General features: G+C 35.6%; 1 protein-coding gene across 1 annotated transcript in view; it reads left to right on the top strand.

The window, feature by feature from the left end:
• Positions 1-8,261: 8,261 nt before the first annotated feature.
• The window catches only part of Eya1 (EYA transcriptional coactivator and phosphatase 1), a 137,073-nt gene continuing 125,850 nt past the window's right edge, over positions 8,262-19,484 (top strand). The window contains exons 1-2 of the mRNA XM_090338944.1: positions 8,262-8,305; positions 10,044-10,171. Coding sequence (XP_090195070.1) covers positions 10,048-10,171 — 124 coding nt within the window. The 5' untranslated portion in view covers positions 8,262-8,305; positions 10,044-10,047. The remainder of the gene's footprint in view (positions 8,306-10,043; positions 10,172-19,484) is intronic.

The raw sequence follows: 19,484 nt of genomic DNA, 5'->3' as shown, positions 1-19,484 counted from the left end.
GATTGTAGTTAGGAAACAGTGTGGACCTTAATAGTAAAGTTATGCAATTAATGTTGATAGAAACTTTAAATTAATGAAAATTTTAAATTTATAGTACATGGCAACTGTACATGCAAATAATTTTGGTTATTCATTATAAAATAACTGGGGTTTTGTTTAAGTGGTATGTAATAGCAATTATTATTTAATATTTAGATGTAGTAACCAAATAAAATTCATGAGTAAAGAAATGATAGTCTTTAATCCATCTTGTTTTGCTTTAGAGCAAAGTAACTGTTTATAAGAGATAAATACACATATAAGTGTTACTTGTAGCAAACAACGAAGTTCGTTGTCACTAATTATGAAACATGGCCCCTATCATATCGATTAGCGGCCACATTAAATTAATTGTGTTCTTCATAATATAGTTTATGATTACATGCCTTATTTCTTTAATTGTATTTTATATTTAATGCAAAAAATATAGTTGAATTTCAACATTAAATAACATGTTCTATAACATATTTAACAATAAGGTAGGCAAGTAATTTTTACAGGTAACATGGTACTTGGCACTATATGTCTTCTGTTTTGACTGATGTTGTTGGTATGTCTATATTCTGGATTTCCCAGTGTATGGGAAATGGGTCAGGGAAATAATATTTTGGTCTCTATATCTAAAATAGCTTTTAAACTATGGGAAGTGTAGGTAGTACACTTTGGTAGTAAAACAGAATGTAGTTTTAAATGAGTCTCAATGAGCACCTCAAATGTTAGATTTTATGGAACCAGTAACATTTAATTGTGAAAAGTTTTTGCACCCCTAGTTGAGATCACAGATTGAATCAATATAACATTATATTTTATCTGGTGATAGTGGATTGTCTTTTTCTGCGGATATCCTTTAGTATGTAAATAACCAATACTGATCTGAGAGAGTGCTGTAGGTGGTAACGTAATTCCATTTCTGAGGCATATGTGAACAGATCCAATAGCAATTGACTATTTTTTGACCTGGCTTCCCAAATATGGTAGATGCCTTGCCCTGTGGTTGCTTGCTGGTACTATATGAGATGAACTCTGAGGTGAGTTTGTAGTTTTAAGTTGTCTCTTAGGGTTGGCAATGTATTCACTCCAAGGAATTTAGACTGGTATCTTTTCAAGACTTGAATTGTGGTTCTTAGAAGCATCTTGTTTTATTTTGTTTATGTGAGAACAGTGCTTTCTTTTGACCAATTTTCAAAAATTGAGACTATGTGTGTCTGAATATAATGTAACCCTTCTATTAATTACAATATCTTTTTTAAAAAAGACTATATGTGTCTGCTTAATTGGCTGATGATCTACAAGTATATTTCCTATCATTTAAGAAGTTACTGTGATTATTTATTTTTCATACCAACGTGAGCACCTACAAGATAGGACCTTTAGTTTTCTAATAAAATGACCAGATAAGTAGACTAATATGAATAGTATCGACAAACATTTTAAGAAAAATCTATCGGTTATGAGGATTTTATTACAAGGTATAATATTGTTTCTGATGAGCACACAACTTCAAAAAATATTTGATCTGCAGCTTAGAGCCGGTGAATTAAGAGTTGATCAATACATAACACACACACACACACACACACACGCGCATACAATGCTGTCTTTTAAGAATTCCAAATGAACAAGATAGTAAAGCCATTGATCTAAGCTATCATTTGCAGGGCATAAAGATGCAGCTCAACTCTTAGGAGAGAGTTACATCTTGTCCCTGACAGAGACTGTAAAAAAATAAAGTTCTAAGCCAAAATGAATCTTTTCTCAAGAACCACTTACAAATACCAACACGGAAATACAATCTGGTTTGGATCCGGAGAATTGTTCCTTGAAGACTGGCTGTCCTTGAAATCCTTACAGAACCATCGGGCAGGCGTTCATTTTTTTTTTTTTAACTTGGTAATACCTTGCACTTTTGCTCTCTCTTGCTCCACTTAATGGAAAAGCCATCCCACTTTGTATGTTCCTGTTAGTAGGTAAGTAGGTTAGGGGGAAAGATTCTGGGAAAACAAAACAAAACAAAACAAAACATTCCCCAAGTTTCTAGGGCTGAAAAAAAAAAGTTTTGGTAAATTCTAAACGATAACGTGTAACTTACTCCCCAAAGATCTTAATTGAGAGCTACTGTAGCAGGAGGTTCTCTGTGTGTGTGTGTGTGTGTGTGTGTGTGTGTGTGTGTGTGTGTGTGTGTGTGTGTGTGACCGTGTCCAAGAAGTTCTTCTCCCACAGCTGCTTATTCAGATAGCGTGGGGTGCGTTCATTTACATAATAATTTTTTTTTAAGCAGCAAGGTTGAGTCAGAGAGAGCAGTGCTCTTTTCAATTGTTGTATTTAAACCAATAAGGTTAGGACAAGAGAATAGCTGTGGTTTGCGTTGCAAAAACAAACGGAAAAAAAAAAAAAAAAGCCCCGAGGCTTCATGGGCAGACCTACAAGGCTGCGCAAACAACTGGAGGGGTGAGATTGTGCCGGTTCTTTGTCTGGGCTTCTCAGATGCTATCTGTGGCTGCTGCTGCTCGGTGGGCCACGAGCGCTGCGCTGCGCGCAAAGTGCTTTCCACACTGACCGGTGGGAGCCGATGGCTCCGAGTTTGGGGCGAGGTAGAAACTCTGCAGTGCCACTTCCGACTGTCAGCCTTCCCGTGGCCGTGCACTGTGGCGGGGTCCTCGCCGGGGAAAGCCTTTGCGCTCAGTCACTCGGCAGCCCGAGCCTGCAGCTGCGCCCGGGCGCCCAGCCCAGGAGCCCGGCTCTCCCCAGCACCCGCGCTCCGCGCCCCCGGGCGCCGCGGCTCCGCTGAGAGCAGTGCCCGCCTCCCGTCCCCGCGCGCGTCCCGGCCCCGGAGCACAACTATGTCAGGAATGGAGCTTTGCTAACCCCGAAAACTCCAAGGAGAACCTTAAACGCGTGGACTGCCGCACATGTGGGCACCGTAAGTACGAGCTGACTGTTTGAAAAATGGTTCCGTCTGACAACAGCTGTCCGGTGGCTAAGCACAAGATAACACCAGCGCTTTGTTTTTTAATTTTAATTATTGTTTTGATTTGTTATAAAAGGAACACATAATGACACGGAGTGGGACATGGTGACACTTGGTACCTGGGACTTTCTTAGCCACGGGGGTACATCATAAAAGTGTAATTCTTAACTTCCCATATAATCCCAGAGATGAGGATCAATTAAGAGATCATTCCAAATTAATTATTAACCATTCATTAGCTATGTTCTATATAAGTAAGTGTAATGTGGGACCATGTTCTAAGAGAGAGTGTTTCATCTCTCTTTCCTCAACTGCGGCAGAAACTTTCAGTATTATTTCGATAGAGTTAAGCTTTAGAAAGATTACATGCGCCCATTCTTGCCTGAATGTAACTTTTCCTACCCACTTCAGATTGATATGAAAAAAGAAGTCAAGTTTAATGTTGGAAAGAACACCAGGTAACAATAGACATGACCAATTTTTAAGGCAAGAAATCCTCTGGATTCAATAAATAAATTCTCAAATATTATATGATCGAGGGCCACCTCCAAAAGTTGTTATACTATATTTGTGGTAGAACTTATTTGTCATATTAATACTTTGAATGACTTGGATGGTCCTGCAGCCTAAACTGCAAATTTTTTAACTGTTTAGTTATCATGTTAAGTGTTTGCCATTCAAAAGCACTGAGTGAATTGTTAATGAGTCAAGGGCTTCTGTTTCTGGGGAGGAGTTTTTGAACACATTGACTTTACACACAGCATTTACAAAAATTCAATTCAGAACTGTCATTGAATTTTGACTAACTTTTTTGATGTTTGAAACATAAAAAAAGGTTTAGTTAAGCACACAGCAGAGATGTATAAGGTTTGGATTGGTTTGGATTGTTTTTATATGTGTCTTTCAGAGTGGACTTTATGCTTGTGGGAGGTTTTTTATTTTATTTTTCTGCTTCAGTGTTTGGAGTTTGAGGACATGCATACATGAATAGTCTTGCTTTTGTATGATCAAACATTTGATATTTGACTTTCTCGATGCTTGACTTCTCAAAGGCCCAAAGTGTTTAGAAGTGAATAAGCAGCCATGCCTTTCAATTGTTGAAAATTCTTTGCGGTGACAGACACAGGAGCCTAATTGAGCCACTGTTCCAGTTTTAGAAGTCGATTGCTACATAAGTTTCAGACATGATAAGTGATTTCCTCAAAATAAAATTTCCCCAGGAGTACAAAACTTTATTTTGTAAGAATACATTGTGAAAAAATATCACTTAGAGCAAGACATAAAATTACCTTAATCAGACATCAGAAATCCTCCACATTTTAAATAAGTACTAATTTTGAAAACAATTCGTATCTTTCAAACCTTAGGCAAAAATGATGCATTTTTATATCCTTGTTTAGCTTGGGTTTTATTTTCTTATTTTTCTTAAAGAAGATGCCATACAAAAGTGCTATAGGATATTACATTGAAATCATCAGCAATGGTATTTAGGCATTTACTTTGTGGAGTCTTTAATAAAGAAGGAAGGATAGTCTTGACATTTTGAACTCATCTACTCTTTCCTAGACCTTCATTTTAATTTTAGGGTTAGGTTTTTCTTCTTAAAATTTATGTTTTTATTGTAACACTTGACGCCAAAGTTGGAAATGGATTGTGGAGAAATTTTTGTAAGAATATTTTCTGCTTATAAAGTAAATTCCAGCTAAGGTACTTTTTTTTTTCTCTTTAAAATACAGTCTGATTAGAAAATGGCCATTGTCTTTAACTTTGGGAGTTCAGGTTGATCTATGCTTGGATCAACTGGCTTGCCTGCTAACTCTATTTGGATAAGTTCTGTACTTTCACTTTGAAAATTTCTTTTCAGTTTGGTTAAAAAAAAGTTTTAAATTATAGTCATTTTTATAAGAATTGCTTCTAGCAAGCAAAAAAAAGCCTATGGAAACCCCATAATTTAGATAAGTACCTACATTTTATTTGCTCTGTGCTGCTGAGATTTAGAATCCCTTTCCATTTACAGTTTACTTTTCACAGAACATTATTAACTTTCTGGCTTCATACATGATCTTCTGTCAGATGCTTTTGATTTGTAATTTAGCAAAGTATAATAAACAGTGCAAAAAGTCATGAATTTTGCTCTGCATCCTGAGCTCTGTGGTAGGGAAAATGTGATAAAATGTGTACCTTAAGTCTTGTTTGATGATCTCTCAAAGCAAGTTTACCTTCTGGAAATAATTTCTGGGGTTGAAGAGCATGGTATTAACAGATTTAATGTGGCTATTCAATGGATTGGCCAAGTACTATGTGAGGTTTAACAAAATGAGAGAGACAAATTGAACATCAACAAAAGTTACATCTGTGAAGAATTATAAATTTAATTAGAAAAAAGGCAAACTTAAAAGACCTCATTAACTAATCAGAAGTCAAAGTTACTAGTTGAAGATTCTTGAATTTAAATTCAAAGGAGTTCTGCTATCTTGTTTTTTTGGTTTTTTTTTAATCTTTGTATTTTCACAACTCTGACAGTATGCTACCATGTGTGCTCTCTACAAATAGTTTTAAATACATTAAAATGAAATGACTCTATTGTAATGTAAGATGATCCTTCCAGAATGTAATAGGAAATAATTTTTGCATTCCTAGAAGTAGTTGAATTAAAAATACTAGATTAGGAGAAGACAAGAAACATATCCTCTCCTGAACATAAACTAGAAATTGATAGCTTGCAGAATACTTTATGGCACTTTTCTGGAAACCATGATATATTTATCTTCTTTTGCAAAAGAAAAATTAAAAATAAAAAGTCTTTGGTTATTTGCAAATATATTATGGCTTTAGACCAATAAAATCCATCAATTTCCATTGTCAGACATAAAAGCAAAGCACCACCAATCAGAACGAGGTGTTCTTTTTTAGATAAGTCATTAGAAGGGTATGTTTCCTTACTGCACTGTAATCTTGTAGTACACATAAAAAACTAAAAGCATGTGAAGTGTAGCATTTTGTAAACTGTAACTAATTTTGCTCACATCTGTGTCTAATTGTTGTCTGCATTCGCATTCTTGAGAGTAGATTTATTTTTCCTGGACCACGATGTGGGTTCAGCTGACCAGCCTAAGTGAGGATTAGTTGTTTTAAAGTTATTTTGATTAAAGAGTCATTTTTAAATACAGTAACACACAACACATGGTTTAAATAATCCTTGAGACACAAAAGAACATATCTGAAGTATACTTAATGAAATGAAGATCGTGGATATGGACTCTCAAAAACTGGAGTGTTTGAAAGGACAGTGAGGACTAGATTGCTACATTTAAAAAAAATACATTGCTGTGCAGATGCTTCCTTCTCAATAGGAAAATTTGTTAGAATAATTCCTGTTTTGAAGTACATTTTTAAATTAACAACAGTTTGGCTACTAAATTTAGATATGATAAGCCTCAACTTTAACTAGAGCCAAACTCCCAGAGTATACAATGAAACTAAAAGTGTATTCTCAAGATTCCGCTTTCTAGCTAATGTTAGAATGAAAATGTATTTTCACATGTAACAGGAAGTATGCTTTACATACTCTCTCACATAATTGAGGCAAGAGAGTCCTTAAAACTAAGTTAGTTCTCACCTATAATTTATTCCATGTGTATAAAAATAGGGGCAAAATAGAAGAAAAAGAAATTTCCCTTGAGGTAGATTGCTGCTGTTTCTAAAGGAAACCATGTAATCTTGTGTGAGGGCATTAATTTTAACAAAAATTATAGGAACCTGTTATCACAAATACACATCTGCAGGCATTAACATTTAATTTCCACTTAATACTAAAGCGCCATATAAAAAATGTCATCCTGAATGTAGACACACTTACCCAGAGATTTTACATAACATTTTACATACATTATAGTGAGACACGTAGATGTTAATGAGGCTTTTGAGCTAGAATGATAGGTTTTCTTGATTTCATAAATCATAATTAAAAGATAACAGGACTCAACAGAAGACGATTGGTTGAATGTCATTTGAGAGGCCTCAGTTCCCATCTTTGTTCTGTAGCCCTAATTGATGTCAGTTCAGGTTGAATGAAAATGCACATCAAAGATTTGGAATTCTGAGTCATTTTCAACACAGCCCTGGGAGGCGTTAGCCTGAGCTTGGGAGCCAGCAGCAGCAGCAGCAGCCTTCTTCACCTGCCTTCTTCACCTGTGGGTCCTGCCTGGGGATGAAGGTCCAGGACCATGGGCTATTAGAATCTGTCTGTTTGTAAAGCTGCTTGGTGTAGCCTCCCAGATTGATCTAGAAACAAAAGACATGAACAGGCTGGTTGACTGGGATGCTGAATTGATTGTTCAGCCCCGCTTCCCCAATCGAAAAGGTGAGAATTCAGCCAGCAAACAAATGTAGCTGTTTTTTCAGTGTTGCAGGGCAGAGCTGTAGAAGCTCTCATTGAATTTTATCTTGGCACCCCTAAACAGGCACATTGAGCTATGATGTAACTTTAGTTTTGAAAATTCCTCCTTTGCTATTTATCCTGAGTCCAGTACTGCCTGAAAGCTGCCGGGAGGTGTTCCAGTGAATGTGAAAATGACAAAGAGTAAATGTGGGAGAAAATCATCAGGATAAGGATAAGAAACTGTCAGGAGTCAAAGGGGTGGGCGGGAGTCTGTTTCAGCTGGTGATAACAGAAGATGAAAGATCCTCCATGGATGCTGGGAGATTATTACTTGAACTACTGCTAAACACACTGATTTTTGGTAGTAGCTATTTTTTTCCTTCTCCTCCTCCTCCTCCTCCTCCTGCTCCTTCTTTCAAGCACCTTTTCTAAACTGCCTGGGCAAGGCTGTTTTGCATGTTGATTGGGGGAGGGGTAGTCCCCTTTGCAGCTGTCATAGGCCAGTGATGAATCACTATCCCGTCATTTGGCTGCCTCCCCTCCACACACCCCCATCAACACACACACACACACACACACACACACACACACACACACACACACACACACACACACATCCCACACAGGGGTGGGGAAAAGAAGAGGAGGAGGAGGAGGAGGAGAAGGAGGAGGATAGACCTGCAGGAGGAAACAGCAGTTGAGACCCAAACTTAAAGACAATATGCCTTTCACTGCTGCAGTATCCTCGTTTTTCTCTTTTGGTTAAAAGCGGTCATTGTTGGTCTCAGCCATGTGCTCTGTGTAATTAAGAGTTGACCCTGAAGTACTGTAACGACAGCTTCTAATTTTTTTTACTCCTGACCACAGGTGCAAACATCTCAAACCAGTTCAGATGTGTCTGTTTCCTCACATTGCAGGTAAGGATATTGTTGATATTCAACGTATATGTAGATTACCTTTCTGTGACCCAGACCTATTTGGGGCTAGTATTTCTTAATTATTTTTATTAATAGCAACAGCCTTGGTTAAAAATTTCTTAACAATATGTGTGTATGTGTGCGCGTGTGTGCATGTGTGTATGTGTGCACTCGTGAAAAAAGTCTTATACAGGAAAGGAATAGAAACATTGGTTTGAAAATAATTATAGGCTGCATTTTTCTGCGTTGGAAACACTGTGAATATAGAATAAGAATCAGAAGAAAACTGGGTTCCAAATCATTGCTGTTTTGAATTCGCATTGGAGGAAGTAAAACTCAGTTCAGAAGTAAAATGGCTCGTGTTAAGCTGTTGATGTTAAACTGATGTCCACAGTGAATTTAGGTTCAGTGTCCTAAATTAAAATGACTGTGCCTTACATTGCCCTAGTAGATGAGACACAGATAAGTTCATGCATCTAACATGAAACAAGCTTTACCTTATTATTACTTTTTTAAAAAAGATTTTATTATCATTGATTTTTACATCATATTTCAAATGTCATGTTTAACAAACAAGTATTCAAGAAGGGAATCTCTGGCACATAGGTATTAGAACATAATTAAAACTAAGCTGGGGGTTTGTACGTTATAGATGCATAGTAATCTATGTAGTAGAAAAACGAAAATGTTTAAAATGAAGCAAAAATAATTTAAACCTTAAACCATATTTTTTAAAGCTAACTGTCAGAAAGGAGAACCCACACTGAGGTATATTTTACTGACTTCAAGTAAGTCTTCTCCTCTCTTTATTACTAAGACTATTAAATATAAACATTGAGAAATTGTCCCAATGAGCAGTGAGTAGCTTTTTTACCTTTTACAACATAACTACTGGGTCTTAAAGGAACTTTCCGGAGGGACTGAATTGTTTTTAGATGGTAAAAGTGCAGAATAATAGCACTGAAGTAGCATTGTCCTGGTTTCCTTAAGTGACAGCTGAAGTACTCCTGCTAATGCTCTCAGAGACTCACTGTATGCTGGCCTTATCCCTTTTCAATTGGGCACGCTGTATGTAATCCACAAAGCAAACAGTGAGCCGACATCATAATGTTTTAATGCTGCATTTGTTTCAAGGGAAACAGAGGAACAATTAAGTAGTTTGCCAGAGTAAACACATGCATCAGGACTATCTCATTCCCTGTCACTAGACTATAGGTTTCAAGTGTTTTATTTGGTTTGGAGACCCATTAAATTACAATTGGGTGGTAAATTATGAGGGAGTACCTTGTGTAAATTTATTAGATGAAGCAGATTCCATAGAAGAGTGATCAATTTCCATTTATTTGCCTTTTCTTTTTGAAAAATAAGACCTTTGGGGATTTTTTTAATACAAAGAAACCAATGCCAGAATATATTTTTTCTTTGAAGATTGAAGTAGATGTTATTGTCTAATGTTAGGCCTTGTGACTTGATCAACTATGTAAGAGAAGATAAAAGATTTTCAGAACTCCATTAACTATTTGTCTAGATGGGAAGGGCAAATGTCTCTTTTAATGTACCTATAATGAAATGATGGCTGGAGTAAAAATGCAAGAGGAACTGCTTTGAGTCTGAGAACATAGATACAATGGGACGTTTGTGTGAGTGAGTTTCAAAGGAGGTGTCAAGTCGTTAGCGCATTAAATGGTGGTGTTATGAATTTGGTCCCTCTGTCAAACGGAAGGCTTCTTGTCTTTAGGTCTATGGAAATGCAGGATCTAACCAGCTCGCATAGCCGTCTGAGTGGTAATAGTGAATCCCCCAGTGGGCCCAAACTCGATAATTCTCATATAAATAGTAATTCCATGACTCCCAATGAAACCGAAGGTGAGTGTCTGCTTTGTACCTTATTTCCTCATCAATATATGCTTTGTTCCTGAGAGGTTGTGAGTTGCTCTTCTAAAGTACTGTCAACTCTGTTAAAGTACTGCGCTATTTCTCCTCTAAGTAATTTCACCATTCATCATTATTTAGGAGCTCAACATTGCTAGGCTATTTTAACATTGCTGAGAGCAATGTTACTTGAGAAATTGTAGTCTATTTTAGTATGCACTACACAGATGTATATGTATGTATGTGTGTGTATAATGCATTCATGTGTATATAACGTTATTAACTGCTGAATGTGCTTTACTTCCTCTCTGATCATGATCACAGCATCCTACCAATTAGCATTGTTTTACTATAGGATCAATGTAAATTTGGAATTACTTTATGTTATGCTCCATTTTGTTACTGAATATAGCCAAATTCATTTAAATGTGAGTATTGAACTGCGCTATTTCTAAAAATTGATGAAATGGTTTATGTACTATAGTGTTCTTGTATATATTCTTGTATAAATAAAGTTTAAAAAGTTGCTACAAAATATGCAGATATTTGGCAGATATACATAAAATACATTAATAGCATATACCTTAAACAGTACCGTTGTACTGTACTTGTTTCTGTGTAATTAATAGTGGGGATATTTGTATAAATCCTATGTAAATAAAAACACTTGTTTTTGATCCATGTGTATCTTAAGTGGAAATATATCAGGATCTATATATGTACTGCTGAGAGATGCTCTGAGCATTTTTATAACTTCAGCACGTGAAAGGATATCTGACATTCTGCATTATATTTCTAATTTTGTTTTTTTGAAAGTATCTTTTTTCATACATTTACAAAATATATTTATTTCTTATTAAACTTCAGGCTCTTGATGACTCAGAAAATAAGCTTTAGGAATTATCCGTCTTAGAATTCCATCCTTGGACAAACCTTTGACTATAGGATTCTGATCACCAGAGATGCCTTTCAGTGCCCAGATTTTTACAAATAAACCAAATAAATGCTACAATTATTGTTGTTTTTTAGGGTAGTTTTTGAATATGTATCAGTGAAACCTTTTGAAATTTGTAATGCTATGAAATTCATGGTAGATAAAATTTAAATCCATTTTCCCCTCTCTGGTGGTTAATTAGAGATAAGAGTCTCAGACTTTCCTACCTAAGCTGTCTTTGAAGCATGATTCTCAGATCTCAGCCTCCTAAATAGATGGGATTACAGGCATGAGCCACTGGTACTCAGCACATATTTTTTTATATAAGGCATCTTGATTTTTATGCAGTAGTAATCATTTTCAAATCAGTGTTCTCTATTTTTTCTTTAATGATAAAAACTTTCATTCTGAGTGTTTATAAAAAAAAATAGCTGTTGTCAAAAGTAGAAGCTCTGCTGACCTAGCAAAACCATCTCTAAATAAAACTCCTTTTCACCTGAAACTTCTTCCCTTTTCAATAGCCAATCAAACAGAAATTGAAAACATGTATAGGGAAGCAATTGTAGTGTAGGAATAGACGGTAGAGATCAAGCAAAATAAAAGCCAGCAGTAAGTACTGTTTTCCTCTCCCTCTGGAATCTGGCTCCAGGTGAGAGCATGCTTGCTGTGAGTGCTGGCTGGGTCTGGAGACAGCCACACAGCCGGTCTTAGCCCACTCCAGCCAGCATTCTGGGCAGCCATGGTGGGAACTCACATGCAAACCATTAACAGTCATTTCTGCCACCATTGTGTGAAGACAATCACACTGGAAATAAGGGTGACCAGGCATGTTCAATTACTTTGCTGAATAAAGCACACCAGCATAAATTGAGTACAATATTTATGAAATGCCCATAATTCTTATATGAAAAATGAAATAGGAATGAGAAGATTTTATCTCAACAGTCTTACTAGCAAGTCATTTCCTAAAAATAAACTGTAAACTGACATGGTGAATTGAAACCCATTTGTACAATTAGTTGATGGTGATGATGATGATGATGATGATGATAAAATAATACTTTAAAAATCCACCCAGCTCTAAAGCAGAATATGTGCTGGAGGAATTCCCCCTTGGATGGCTGTGGGCATCAGGTGTGGTTTTTCTTTTTTTATTGTTTTTTGCCAGTCCTGGGGCTTTCTCAAGGCTAGAACTCTACCACTTGCGTCACAGCACCACTTCTGGCTTTTTCTATGTATGTAGTACCAAGCAATCGAACCCAGGTCTTGGTGCATGCTAGGCAAACACTCTACCACTGGGCCAAACTCCTGGCTGGTGTGGTTTGTTTTTAAGCACCTGTAAACAGTTATTTCTGAATATTTACATTTTTGACCTTGATATACTATTCATATTCTGGATTACTTAATTTGGTAAGAGTTTTGCATGATTAAAATCAACTTGGAATAATGACATGTCTTACTTAATAAAGTTTTGAAGCATTCAATTTGGGAAATAATTCAAAATTTCTTCTACAATAGTTTAATAATTAGAAATGATTTTTTGGTCAGGCATTGACTTCAGGGAAATACTGGCTCATTTCATTCTATTTTCAAAGTTTCCTCACTGGTGTAGTTTGCTGGGTTTTGGGAGATTGGGAAGTAAAGTTAGAGACAGAATATTATATTTGGACATGATAAATTACACAGGACTCTAGACATTCACACAGTGAGAGCAAAGGAGAATATTCTTAGGAGAGGATCACAAAGGCTCAATAGTTATGTGTATATGATCAGAATAAAGGGATGTTTATCTAAAGAACACCAAGAAATAAAAATGAGAGGTTTTTGTTTTGTTGGTGGTGGTGTTTTTTTTTTGTTTTTGTTTTTGTTTTTTGCTATTTTGCTTTTTGTTTTTGTTTTCCCCATGGTCACTGTTTTTCATTCTTGTACTTTTTGTCTTGTATGTAAGTTTATCTGATTTGAGAAAGATAATAGGGGGGGCACAGAAATGTTAGGCCAAAGAGTGAATTAATGCAGCAGTGATACTCACTAGATACCATATTGAAAATGAACTATACCATCGTGGGGAAGGGAGGTCGGAAGAGAAAAAATTGCAAGCAAACAAGTGAAGAGGTGACAATTTTCAAAAAAGAAATGTACTTCCTACCTGACATATAATGGTAACCCCTTTGAACATCACCTTTATAGTATAAGTAAATAAATTCATTTAAAAAAAGAAAATACCAGTATACATTATCCCAGGCATTAAATTAACTACTTTTGTTAATTGATTGGAACATTAAGTTTTATTTTACAGTCTGAAAATATAAATCACAATCTTTCTTCATGGTCCCTTTTTCATACCTAGTTAGATCCAAACACTAGCATAAGGTCCACATGGTAATTAAGTCTGTGAATACATTTCTTTTGCTACTTTTATGTTCCTTCATGTACATTCTTCTTTCCTTTCAGCCACCAAAAAAGGAGTTAGATTTAAAATTATTGGGTTCATTAGCATCTGGCAAGTGTCACTGGAACAAAATCATTATAGATATTATAGATTTTCCTATTCCTTCTTTGAGATCTTAGTTTGAAACTCTTTACCAATGAAAATTAATTTTAAAAGGATGAAGCAAAAAATGCATTGAAATTTTTACTTTTCAAAATATTATTCACCTCCTTTAATTCTTACAAATATTTCCGTCTACACAAGCACACACACACACACACACACACACACACACACATACACACACAGAGTTCATAAGCAATTTCTCTGCAGCCTGAGTGAAAATACTCTCAGTTCAATTGAAATTATTTAGGTCAACAAAACTTCCATTTAGTTTACATAGTTGCTGGCTTTGCCCGAATTTATATAGGTTGTCTCCTCTCAGAGCCATTTCTGATTTCCTGCCACCACTTGTCCCTATAATGAGGATAAAAAAACAAGAAAATCTCCTGTATCAAAGACCCTAACTTTATCTAAAGAACAAACAAGAAAGGAATGAAATGGCCAGGCACAGAATATTAAATTTCTTCTCAAGTCTGCTGCCAAATTATCATAAGACTCAATGTTTGTAGGTTCTGTACTTACAGGCTAGTGCCTATTTTCATGGTTCATCTAAGGGATAAAGACAGAAAAACACTGGGTAAAGCATCAAATACTGTGTTTTTTTTATTTTCTAGATGAAGTATTGCTCACTTAGAATAGTTACTTGAATGTTTCATGCTTCAAATCTTTTTTTTTCTATATATCATGCTTCAAATCTTACAAGCTTTTTCTATCTTTCTATTTCAACTTCTCTGAGAATCATTATTATAATTTAGCTGTTGGTGTTACCAGTTTATAAATCTTTGAAATATGAAATATAATTACATAGACATAGTAAAATATTGGCATAAATGAAAGTCAGGCTTGAATCAGAATGACCAGTGTTAGAAGAGACGCATTTCTTGATAAATTTGTGACTAATCAAATTAGTATTAAGCAATTAGTGTTTCACCTAGAGGATATGAGTGGATGATCGTAAAAACACTGTTGTCTTTTATTATTTTTTATTGTCTTTTCCGGGTTGTTTCTAGACTTTTGAAGTATTATCAAAATAGAAACATCTTACTAGAGAAAAATTTCGAGTGACATTTTAAAGAAATAGGTGTTTGTATATTGATGTTTCCATTTGTACATTAAATCTTAGAATTTCTTGGGATTTCTTATGTGGAGTGCATGTTCAATTCTGGTAAAAAGCTTGGTCCTGATGTTTGTGTTAAGTGTGAGAAGTTGTTGGGAACTCTTTCTTCAGAAGAACTCAAAGCTATCATAATAAAGAGGATTTGTATTTACACACCTAATTAGGGCCTTGTTTGCAAAGTAGAGATTCTTTCCATCTTTATTTTCTCTGCTTGTCTTAAGTCCTTGGGAGTCTGAAGTTGGTCATCTACTCTGTTACTAGTTGGAGTGTTTATTTTTGACTGCCTGTGTGTAGGGAGTGAGGAAAGGCTCAAAAAAGGTGTGAGTGAAGATATTAAGAACTCAAATTGAGAGTTTCCTCTATTGTAAATTCAGACTCCAACTCAAGAAGATTTCTTAAACTGGTCTCTTAACAGATAAAGGTATCTTTTTTATTTGTATTCTTTTCTTTTTCTGTTTTGTTTTTTTTTCCTCAGATAAATATGTCTTTAAGTGACCTAAAAATAGATGAAAGTTGGGATCTTCACTATAAATTATAGGAATTCTCATGGTAATTCAAGTAGTAATTTTGAATTGATATATCAGATATCCAAGATGATAACATTAAAATCTTGAATTAGATGGCTAAATTGACTCCATTTAAAACTTATTCAGTTGTGTTTTGTATATCTTTTATGTTTGTTTCAATTATATTCATTTATATTGCTATAATCCATTATAAGCTGTTGTCATTTCTACAAAGCAAATAATCTGAATTTGTTTTTCTCACTATAATTTTAATTTAATAATATGCAGTTTTGTCTAATGAAGGTATCTTTAAGAAATCTTATTTATAGGAAATATCTAAACGGGAGTAAATATGTATAAGATTATGGTTTGTGGCTGCATTATACAGGCCAAATTTGTATATTTGTGGTCAAACATACTGATGTCAATAGAAACATAGTAATCTAATTTTATTACTGTTTACTTTCTGTGCATAATTCAGTTTCCGAGAGATTAAGGAAAATCATGAGTAAAGAAATTTTTAAGTGTCATTTTTTGAGTTTGTCTATAATCAAAAACCTGGCTTCTTAATTTTTAAAAATCTTTAAGTAGCTGTACAAAGGGACTTCAACTTAACCTCTCAGTGCATGTTTTTGTGGAGGAGAGGGAGTTATGGGGCTTGAACTCAGTGCCTGGGAATGGTCCTTGACCTTATGTGCTCAAGGCTAGCACTCTACCTCTTCGGGCCATAGCTCCACATCTGTTTTTTTGGTGGTTCATTGGAGATAAGAGTCTCATGGACTTTCCTGACTGGGCTAGCTTTGAACTGCAATCCTCGAATCTCAGCCTCCTGAGTTGCTAAAATTACAGGCTGTGAGCCACCAGTACCCTGATCATTATCCTTGGGCAAAGGCCATGAAAAAAGCATTTGCTAGAATTTCATAACTGCTATGGTATATATATGTATATATACATATTCATATATGTGTATAGATATATGAATAATTTTCCTATGCATAATGCTAATAATAACATAGCTGCATTTAAATAGCTTGCTTTTTCTAGTTCATTATGCTGTCCATTCTCCATGCATTGTCATATTAATCTTCAGAATTTTTGGAAATTGCCAATGAAATGGTCAAGAGTATAAGTTTGAATCTCACCTGTATTATTTGTTTGGGCAAATGGACTTGGGTGTGTCTTGCTTTTCTCATCTGTAAGATGGGGATAATAGCCGAACTTACATTAGGCTCATAGGAATATGTATTGTACAACTTTTATCTGGTACTTATTAAGGGCTATGCGGCTATTTGCTTTTATACCCTATATAAATATAGTTACTTTTATTTGACCAGAAGAGATAATGCCAGGTTTAAAGGTCTATGGCTCTTAAAGGTTATCACTGATATTTGAATAAAGTTCTGAGTCCACAACCTAGGCTTCCAGGTCATTGTGTTTGTCTATGAAGAGAGATAATGAGAATTGTCTACAAATGCCTCTTCTAATAACCTTCATATTATACATTCATGCATTTCTTGCCACACTGGTGCCTTTAGGTAGGAAAATGACAGTCCCAGGAAAAACATGACCAAAGTACATTGTTATGAATATGGCTTCCAGGAGTAGTTATGCCCTTAGGCTCTGGTGTGTGAGTGTGTGTGATTTCTTCCTGTGGTCACCCAAACTCAACTATCAAACTCAACTATTACTCTGATGAATTTTTTGAGGATATTCTCTAGTATTCAGAGCTTTGGGCTTAACTGTAATTCCATCAGCCTTCTGACTATGTTAAGCTTCTCTGAGATCAAATAGAGATGGGAAGTCATCTCTGCTTTTCATTACAGTAGTCATTATATGCACTTGTGGGTTGGCACACTATGACTGTGAGACAAAAGCAGTTGGGAGTTTTGCTAGCTCTTTAGATTAAATATTTTCTTCATTGAAATATAGTTGATGGTAAATCTGGTCACATTTCTCTTGAGTTTGAAAACCAAATTGTAATAACCAAATAACACAATGTTGCGCTTTGTTAAGAATCCTGTAGGAGCAGTAATGAGTTGGGGACATGCCTAGCATACTCTAGAAACAGCTAGGAGAGCCACATGGATGGAGGAGAGAGAATAGCACCAAAAGATGAAAAGTAAAGTCAGAGGAATAAAGTCGTGGCACAGGGCTAGAAGATCTGCTCTAGCATATCATCGATAGTTAGCTGAGAGTTTTTTTGATAAAACCAGGAATTCAGATGCCTGTTGCTTACGAGTAGACTCTCTAGACACTAGGCTTTTTGATAACCTAATGACAAAATATACACCGTGCCCCTTTATTTTCAATATATAGGTGCGCTAGAAGATCAGAGATTTGCTGTATCTGTGTACTGCACTAGAATATCAGTATAAATAGAAATAAAACTCCCTAAGAACATCCTATCTTTGGAAGAATCCTCTGCTTTTCTCCAGGGAAATTTGTGAAATTTCACCCTAGCTTATATCACTCTCTTTAATCATAGACTCTTTGCTTTAAGTAGTTCCTTATTTCTGGGGATGTCCAAGAATGATTTTGAGTGAGCCATATATATTGATTAAATGGTGTGTGTGTGTTGTATATGTTTCCTGTTTTTCTACTTTGAGTAGGAAAGATATCTGACTTGTAGAGTTGTTCTTAGTGACTGACATAGATTGTCTTTACTAAAAGAGAATGTAAGTTATGAGAAGTTAATCAAGACTTTATGTTAACTTTCAGGACCTTAAATTGTTTATAAGTAAAAGCTTATTATGATTATGTTCATGGTAATTTGCTGCTTTTGCAGATTTTCAGTTTTATTTCATTCCACCAATATCCTATTACACCAAAAAATGTAGATGAACTCTACTAAACAAATTTCACAGAGGTATGTTTATACCCATGATACAAATTGGAAACTTTTTTCCTTCTGTGAAATGAAACAGCACCTAAAATGCCACCCATGTTATCATTGCACGTATTACCAATATAGGGAGTTTGAGTAGAAGCAATACAATTTAGCAAAGTAAGAAACATAAACTGAATTGTTAGAGCACAACATTTGGCCCTCTGAATAATTTTTTTTTCCAGTCATGAGGTTTGAACTCGGGGCCTGAGCACTGTCCTTGGACATTTTTCTCGAGGCTAGAGCTCTACCACTTGAGTCACAGCACCACTTCCAGCTTTTCTCTATGTATGTGATACTGAGGAATCGACCCCAGGCCTTTGTGCATGCTAGGCAAGCACTCCAGCCAAACTCCCATCCCTGCATAATTTTTAATTCATGAAAGTATTTTTTTGCCAGTCCTGGGCCTGGGCACTGTCCTTGAGCTTTTTCAAGATTTCTTCTCTACCATTTGAGCCACAGCACCACTTCCAGCTTTTTCTGTGGAGGTAAATACCAAGAAATTTAACCCATGGCTTCGTGCATGCTAAGCAAGTACTCCTGGCACCTTGCAAAAGTATTTCTAGTGACTTTTGTGCACTGGATTTTGAGGGAGTTAAATGATGAGCTTATTTAAGTAGCATATGAGCTATGTTACATGGCCTTTTTTTACAGGCTTTTTAAAAATAAAATTGTAATGTATAGAGGAGTCACAGTTACATTTGCCACTTCTCACACATTGACACCTCCTCTCATATTTTTGTCCCCATTTCCCTCCCCCAACCGCCTCCCGATCATCTTGTTTCCCCCCTTTCCTTTTTCTATTTCAAATAAACAAACAGGCATATACAATATACCAGGTAACAAAGTCAGATACTGTAACAATATGAGATTAATCAACGGGCAACGAAAGAGAAGAGAAGTAACATAGTACATTAAGAATAGCAATCACATAATATAAAGCTTTTGTTACATGGCCTTTTAAATAACACTCCTAAGGTTATTAGGTAGAAAGCTTGGTTTTTACCGAAATGCTTTATCTTCCTTAAAAACTTTTTATGTTAGTATATTTAAGATTATGACCAAGGTAACAGATGTACCATATCCATTTGTAAGTATGTAGTCTCTAATCTTGAAGCAAGACAAGCATGATCTGTTGTGTCTTTGGTATCCAGCAGAAGGGTTGGCAAAAAATATTTGCTAAGTGAATGCCCTATATCCTCAAGCAAATAATATAGTCATAATCAGAACATCCTCTGATTTGACTTATAACATGTTAACCATCAAAGAAAGTATGTATTCTTTTTAATTTTGAAATTGATCATTTCACAGACCA

Source organism: Megascapheus bottae, chromosome 9 (genome assembly GCF_031878675.1).
Source record: "Megascapheus bottae isolate mThoBot1 chromosome 9, mThoBot2.hap1, whole genome shotgun sequence".
Classification (NCBI taxonomy): domain Eukaryota; kingdom Metazoa; phylum Chordata; class Mammalia; order Rodentia; family Geomyidae; genus Megascapheus; species Megascapheus bottae.
Note: the sequence above shows the minus strand (reverse complement) of the source record. Positions and strands in the feature narration are given on the sequence as shown.